This window comes from Seriola lalandi, unplaced genomic scaffold (genome assembly GCF_002814215.2).
Source record: "Seriola lalandi dorsalis isolate HSWRI2012SDOR001 ecotype SW California unplaced genomic scaffold, Sedor1 jcf7180002054720, whole genome shotgun sequence".
Classification (NCBI taxonomy): Eukaryota; Metazoa; Chordata; class Actinopteri; order Carangiformes; family Carangidae; genus Seriola; species Seriola lalandi.
This window is the reverse complement of record NW_019525273.1, coordinates 26,360-34,803: the sequence shown is the minus strand read 5'-3', so window position 1 is coordinate 34,803 and position 8,444 is coordinate 26,360. Positions and strand designations below refer to the sequence as shown.

The following is an 8,444-nucleotide window of genomic DNA, read 5'->3' as shown; positions in this document are numbered from 1 at the left end:
CCCCACCCCCCCGACTGACACAATCTGACAGGAAGCAAGGAGGAAGCCGGGGGAGGGCTGGAAACAAACGGGAGAACAGGGTGGCGACAGAGGAAGAAGAAAGCTGTGTGCAGCATGACTGAGTGCTGAGAGAGACGTTAAGTTCAGAGGAAGGATCTGGAACGATTCACCCGCCCGCCTCCAGCAGCGGCCATGTCTGATTAGCTGTTAGCCGCCGAGGGCAAAACTTTTAATAAAGTGACAAAAGCCATAAGTTACTAAACTCTGGTTGTGAGTTTCAGCTGCATTTAGACTTGTGTGTGTATGTGTGTGTGTGTGTGTGTGTGTGTGTGTGTGTGTGTGTGTGTGTGTGTTGTCGTCCGTGCACCACAAGCTGATTAGGCAGAATGGCTGTGAGTTATAACGGCTTATACCTCAGACAGGGTGACAACAACACGACAGCGAACACAGCACCGGTCGCCTCTCATTATTCACTTCGAGTCGCATTTCACACGAGCTGCTGGAAACTTCACTGCTGCTGCCGCGGAGACGCGTCACCCTCTGAAGTTACAGACACACTGCGCAGCAACCATAGTGACCTGCATGACCTGCTGCCCCCCACCCCACCTAACTGAGACCCAGCCCCACCATCAAGCACCGACAAACCACAACAAATTGGAAGAGTTTATATCTAAAAACACACCTGCAGCCTTTACACACGTCACAGGAGCCGGTCGCACAGAACACCTTACATTTTCTACTTAAGTCTTAAGTTAATTTCTCCTTAGCTGAGGGAGTTACTTAAGAATGTTGCACCGAATCTCTTAAAAATGTTTCCTTAGTTAAGGAAAAAAGTTGAGGCACGTGCAGCAGCGAAAGAGATTTCACAGAAAGAAATACTTTTGTGCCACAGTTTAACTGACTTTAAGTGATTTCTTAAGTGTGAGACTCAGATAAAGAGAACACCTTATATACTTAGGTGAACATTTTAAGGAGATCTTAAGGATGAAACTTAAGGGTGTTTTGTGTCCTTTTATTACTATTATTTCTAAACGAGGAGCAAAGACTAAAGTTATTTCTCAGCTTGATTCCAGGTCTGAAAAGACAAAAACCTGAAAGTATGTTGTTTTAACAGAGTGAGAATTAGACGTCTTAAGATTTGGAAAAACTCCTCCAGGACTTCCTTCCTTTCCTGTTCCAGCAGGACGGACCATTACACCCGTCTCTTGTCTGGCCGTTAAACAACCCCAGCTCATTCAGAGCGCTGCTGCTCTGCTGGTTCAGACAAAAACCCCTCTCCTTACATCTTTACAAAAAGCTTCCAGTCACAGGTTCTGTGCTGCGAATCAATGTGCGGCTGCACGTAGACGCATTTACAGTCCATATTTTTTTAAAGGGTCTGACCTATTTCTTCCAGACAGACGATCTTCACCTCATCACAGCTACAATCAGCCTTTACATTGAGGATCGTGCACGAGCTTAAATAAAATAAATGCAAAACAAAAAACCTCTTCAAACAACCACAGCTTCAAGTTCATCAGCTGGATGTTAAATCTGCCTTTAAACGTGAATGTTCACTTTAGGAATCACTATTTCTTTCTTCTTTTAATTCATGAACGCACACGTAACTTCTTCCCAAAAACCTTCCCTCTGTTTTTATTTTAATTTCCCAGAATTCCACAGGTGTATTTCCAAAGACCAGATCTTCCCTTAATGTTCCTCCTAGGACACAGTTTATTAGTGGTGGCTGAGGAACAGCAATAAGGTTTTATGGTATTTTGTTTTAATGTCACATTGTAATTGTACTAACAGTCTAACGTGTTTCATCATGACCTGACTGACCGTGAGCTCGTTTACCTTCGTTATTGTGTCATCAAAACCTTCCTATTCAGACTCATCGTTTTAATGTGACGCTCAAGACGTTCTCAGAAAATCTTTTCTGCAGAACCAGTCGTTCACAACCAGTTCCCACGTGCTTCAGTGCAACAGCAACTAAGAACATTTAACTAAGTCCTGCACTAACTTACAGTTTTGAGGTCCTTGGTTATTTTAAGTTAACGTCACGTCAGAGGGAAATCTACAACACGCTCGGACACCTGGACAATTCAAGACGATGATCTCAAACTTTTTCAGCTCAGTATTGAGTATAGAGTATTGTCTTCTTTTAATTTTTAACTCTGCTAATGAGAGGAACTTAATTGATCTTAAAGGCTTAAATAAATAAACGAGAAATGAAAAATTTCATACTTTTTTTTATCTGAAACCTGTAGATATTGTGTAGAACAACTTAAAAATATGATGCATTATTATAACTTAACTCACCCACAGCAGTTAATCAGCTCCATCTTGATCAGCTACAACATTAAAATGCTGCTTACACACTGATGCACTATTAATAAAAACCCAGTGCAATAATATAAATGTTTATTTAACAATATAAAACTCTGAAAGGAGCCTTTCTGCACAATGTGCACTTTAACTTTTCACCCATATGAACATTCCTCTGTACTTTTACTTTGAATACAGGACTTTTACACTCATTGAAATGTATTAGTATTAGTACATACATTATATTGAAATGTATTAGTACATACATTATATTTTACATGGTGGTATCACCACTTTGATCCCAGTGTTGCTCTCTGCTGTGGAAACATGCAGTGATGCTGCAGCAGGTGACAACTGATACTGTTACTTTATATATATATATATATATATACGCGCAGCCTCAATATCACGTATTTCTTTTTATGTATGAATCATAAATTGAAACCACTAACATGGCAGACGATGCAAAATCAATAAATGTTGATCAAAGTAAAGGCAGGTTATTGATAAGGACGCACACTGACAGTGAAGATACGAGGTAAATGAATAAAATATAACACGGAAATCATTCATTAAGAATCAGGGTTTTCTCTAATAAATGAAACGGATGTAACTTACTTCATTTTCATCCGGCTCAACTCCCGCTCTCGGCTCTCTGAAGTTGTCCCTCGTGTCTGCGCGGAGCCTCCGGACAGGTGCGGGTCTGTTTTCCCTCCGGGAGCCGTGGAACCGACCGGTCCTCGATCAGCGACACAGGGGCTCAGGCTCTGACTTGTGTCCGTCCCGACCGCCGAGGAGAGAGGAGGTGAAGAGAGGAGGAACTGGGATGAAGGCAGTGTTAAGAGCCCCTACACCTCCCCACCACCACCACACCTCCTCCTCCTCCTCCTCCTCCTCCTCCTCCTGCCTGGAACATCATAATCCCTGATGAGGTAGAGGACACACAGAGGGGTGAACAAGTGAGGAATAAGGAGGGTGGTTATTAATTATCTCTGAATTATCTGTCAGTAAATGAAGAGCTAAGATGGCCGCAACCTCAAACAGAGGTCCCCAAACTTGTATCATTAAATACGTGGAGATGTGTTGTGCTTTGCCCTTCAACTGCCCTATTTTAGCCAAACAATAAATCACTATTAAAGCTGCAATAACTGACTTTTTAATGGCCACCAGGGGGCAGAGGAGATCCACAACAAGATGAATAGACCAGATGAATTATAAAGTGTGAGATGTCGCCTCTCTTGGACGAGCGCCGCAGGGATGCAGGTGTTTCTGTAGGCTAACCCGGATGTTTGCATCACCCTGGCTCCCTCAACAAAAAGCCAATGGGATGTTTTAACACTGGCTTTTGGATTACTGCAAAAAACAAAAGTTTATGATACTGACAACACTTTGACGTTTCATCACTTTATGATGTTTGAAGCCTAAATACAATCGCCAGAAGTAACTAGAGTCACCTCCTAACGGTCGTATCCCTCCGCCACTCAGACTAGTTCCTGGTTACATCCCTGTTTATCCAGAGTCACGTAAAATATTCACCATTTGTGTGAACTTTTGTCATAATTGCTGAGTGAAGTCTTGAGTAATGGCTGAAAAGTGTTCTGCGACCTTTGACCTTTGACCACCAAAATCTAACCAGTTCGCCTTTGAGTGCAAATGAACGTTGGTGCCAAATTTAAAGGGATTCCCTTGAGGAGTTCTTGAGCTATTGTGTTCACAAGGCCAAAATCATATTTTGTGAGGTCACCATGAAATTGACCTCTGACCCTTGACCTTTAGCCACTAGGCCATTCAGTTCGTCCTTGAGTCCAAGTGACTGTTTTACCAAATTTGAAGCAATTCCCTCAAAGCGTTAGATATTGCGTTCACAAGGCCAAAACCATATTTTATGAGGTCACCACGACCTTGACCTTTGACCTTTGACCACCAAAATCTAATCAGTTCATCCTTGAGTCCACGTGAATGTTTGTGCCAAATTCAAAGAAGCTCCATCGAGGCGTTACTGAGGTATCGTGTCCACGAAAACGGGACGGACGGACGAACAACCTGAAAACAACATGGCTCCAGCTCTGACTTTCGCCGGTGCGGAGGAATAATAAAAATCTTGATTAGTGGACCTTTAAATTATAAATCAATCTATGCGCTCTATGAATCTTACAGTAGGGCTGTAATCGAGAACAGCTTTAACTCAGACTCAAGACGGTGGGAAACTAATTTGGTCAAACAAGATGAATCTACCGACGGGTCCCTGAATGCCCCGTGGAAATGACGCAACACCATAAACCATGAGGCAGAATTCGAGTTATGGCCCATTCAACGCTTGTTCGCTGAATTTTGTTATGCATTTTTAAATTGTCCTGAAACTTCATAAATCACAACTGAGACTTCTACCCCGACGGTTTAAGACCCTCCGTGCTGCTGAACCTGCAGCCGACCCTCCCTGAGCTCAGTGTACGACTGTATGTGTAAGGTTAACTAGCAATCTGCAAAATGGACAAATTCCTTATGGCTTGGCAGTGGGTAATAAAAACCGAATTATGCACATGTGGCTGATGTGGGGCCGTGACTAATGTGTGCGGTGTGTGATGTTGTGATGTGTGTGTGTGTGTGTGTGGGAAGGGTAATCTGCAGAGTCGAGCTCCCAATAACTTGACCCAGGGGGTAATAAAATCCATAAAATCCATATTGTGTTGCCTAATGAGGCCAACGGCGCTCTTTCAAGTATTTCAAGGCCTGATTAATACAGCAGGTGAACACTTAATCTTCTTTAACTTCAAATGTCGACAGTAATATTTAAATCAATAATGCAGAATTACAATTAAGAAAGGGAAAATTAAAAAAAAAAAGAAAGAAAGAAGGATCAAGCGAGTCAAAAGATGTTTCTCATTTTATAACCTGAGATGTGAAGGAGAAAGTTTTGTTTTTAACATATTAAACACAACACAGCCACAGAAGAAAATCCAAAGCCTCTTTTGGTTTTAAGCTCTGGCTTTCACTTATGGAGCTAATAACAAGGAATAAAATCAAATTATTCACATTATTGCCCATGCACAAGGAGATTAAGGAGGGATAAAGAGTATGGGATAATCTAGACTAGGGAATGGATTAAATCACATGTTGCTTTGCAGTATTTTTGCTCAACCTTGTCTCTAACCCTGAAGCCCAGGGTTCCTGTAAAGGTGAGTGATGGCTGAAGGCCTCCGGGTGCTTCAGATGAAGTGTGTCCGATTGTGTAACAGCAACTTTGGAGTTTTTGTTTGAGAGTTTTATGTAACCGACTATCTGACAATCGTGTCGGCTTAACTGCAGCAGCTAACCAGGTGTGCAGAGTCCAGCTCTCTTTGCATTCAAGGAGAGACTGACCTGGAGTCTGTGCCGTTTGTATGAATTATTGCATCCATGTACGCGTCATGTACGGCCTTTAAAAATAATAAACAGGCGACAATGCAATCACACGACCCGACTGATTAAACATACTGAAACGTGAAACATGAAATCTACGAGATCATTCAATATCAGCGTGAAAATTCTGTGAAATCTTATCAATTAACCACCGTTATCCTTGTATAACATGTACAACACAGTGGACCACACACACCAAAACCTGACAAACTCACCATGTGCATTATTCCTTATCTGCACTTATTTCTTGACATATTTCAACATATTTTTATGTCTATTTGTACACACCACTTCTGGAACTTTGTGATGTCACAACAAAGCAGTCACCAAGCCCCGCCCACCTGGACCCACCATTCAAACCTTTACAGGATTTGGTTTCTCGGAGTGTTTTAACCTGAAATCTGCTATATTTTTATTGGATCACTCAGAAAACAGTCAGCCAATCAGAAGAGAGGCTCAGAGCCTCCTCTCTTCTGATTGGCTCACTGATCTGTCGTTACTAGAGCTCCAGAGAGAAGCCTGAGAGAGGAGATGTAAAACTGCACTGAGATGGTTTTTATATCTTCTGATGGATCAACACTTCAAATAAAACACAGAAGAAGAAAATATGGCAGTTTAAAGGCTCAATACTAAGGGTAAATGAGAAAAATGTTCATTTATAATTTGGGTGAACTGATCCTTTAAGCATTCAGCAGTGAACAGAGGGAAGAAGCTGCAAATCCAGTAGATTTAAAGCCTTTCTTCACTCGCTCTCTCCTTGTTAAAAAAGGCTTTTAATTATCAGCGAATTCCACTTTTCAACTGGTTCCAGATTTCTACTGTGCGTTTTTTTTCCCCGTCTTCTATTGAGAACCTGAAAACACTGTGGAGCTCACAGCTCAAGAATTTCCAGCACAGGAGACTCGGCTGCCTCCTGTGCCAGCTACTTAGACTGTGACCATCGGATGCTTTGGCATCCTCTGGTGTGACACTGTGGGTTTCAGCCGCCTGTTTGGTCCGCGGACAAAGAGCAGACACAGGACTTGTCTTTACCTCATTCTGCAAACTCTGGCAGGATACTGTTGAATTCATATCTTCTCTAACAAAGACCGAGGCTGCACAGATGCTCACTAATCTCACACTAACACCTCCTTCAAAAAGTACTTGACACTTCCAGTCGTACCTGATTTAAACCCAGAACGTGCTGTAGTGTTGCCTGTGAGGTTTGGTCCCTCTTTAATCAGCTTCTCTCTGCCAGCAGCTGTGTCGGCTCTGGCTTTTTTCAGGCAGGATGGCATGCTGTATAATTAATGTGCTGGTGTTGAATTCACGGCGGGGACACAGTGCTGATTTGCTCACCTTTAAGGACAAACACTTTGCCAGAGGAGACGGAAAGTGGAGCAGTGTGAGACTCTGGGAGAAACGTTGTGTTTACACCAAGTGTGCAAGACGACCGCCGGTGTCAGGCCTGAGAGGAGCAGAGCTGCTGATGCAGCTGATGAGCTCTGCGGAGAGAGAGAGGCCGGTCATGGAGAGAGCGGCAAATAAACACCAGACGAGTCCCGGTGGCTGTTTGTCTAATCAAACGTTTGATCCTGGTCTGCTCTGTCAAAAGAATGGTGAAAGTTTTGAGACATTGTAAATGTGGCAGGTGGAGAAAAGATCTCACACTGATCTAAGGCCTTACAGAGGGCGGTATATTAAAAACTCTGACACGAGATCTGAGTGTCAGTATTGATACAAAAACATAACCAAGAGGGAAGATTTTAATGTCGACAGGATGGTGATATGTGTCTGTTGGTCCAGACTGAAATATCTCAACTACAGGACGCATTGTGTTTTTAATTATGTTGTTTACAGAAATTCATGTATCTTAATGTCTGACAAAGGGATTTATGACCAATTACCTAATGACGCTTCCATCAGCCTCAGGCTATTTGTTTAATACTAAAGCTAACATGCCGACACATGAAACTAAGATAATTACACCTGCTGAACATAATGTCAGTTATTATTTTACTGTGCTAGCTGGGCTGTAGCCTTCAAGCTTTGTTTTTACAACATCTCTCTTTTCATTAACATGAGAAGCTTAAGTGCTCACATGTTGAACGTTGTCTAAACAGAAGCAGCTGTAGCAGAACTTTGAGTTTTAAACTGGGTTTAATGTGATTTAAATCAACAACTGATCAAAAGAAGAGCAGAAATCTGGAGCCAGATTTCAGCATCCGACAGGTTTTATGAACATTTCAGACTAAAAAAGGTTTTAAGATGAAATACTCACTGTTACAATCTAAGTTTTTAACAATAATATCAGTAAAAATGATGATGTAGTCAGTTAAATAATCTTGTTTTTGGACTTTGATGATACAGACTGATTCGATGATCGAATATTTTGACAATAATCAGAGTTGGAAAAAATTATTTGAATTTTAAAGTTGTCACAAGAAGGAATAACATGTTGTTTTTGGATTTCTGATTGAAGACAATTCTTTGTATTTGACTAGAGTTCTACTGATAGTGACTCTGGTATTCTCAGTAGAAATCATCGATAGATCATCTAATCATTAAAATGAGGATTAGATGACGAAACTATCTTCATTGATCACTTCACTCAGCTGAGACAGTCAGACATAATCCAACCTTCAACCAACATCTCAGATGATTTCCTGACATACATCTCATGATAAACTGTTTTGTTATTAATTCAACTTTATGTTGCTGTTGAACTTTGCTGCATGTAAACACTGAAATGTGTTTGT

The 8,444-nt window shown here is 41.6% G+C and overlaps 1 protein-coding gene across 2 annotated transcripts in view; it reads right to left on the bottom strand.

The window, feature by feature from the left end:
* The window catches only part of bcan (brevican), a 28,369-nt gene extending 25,219 nt beyond the window's left edge, over nt 1-3,150 (bottom strand). For both annotated transcript variants that reach the window (XM_023424134.2, XM_023424135.2), the window contains exon 1: nt 2,926-3,150. In XM_023424134.2, the coding sequence (XP_023279902.1) occupies nt 2,926-2,936 (11 nt within the window). In that variant the 5' untranslated portion in view covers nt 2,937-3,150. The remainder of the gene's footprint in view (nt 1-2,925) is intronic.
* Nucleotides 3,151-8,444: the final 5,294 nt, after the last annotated feature.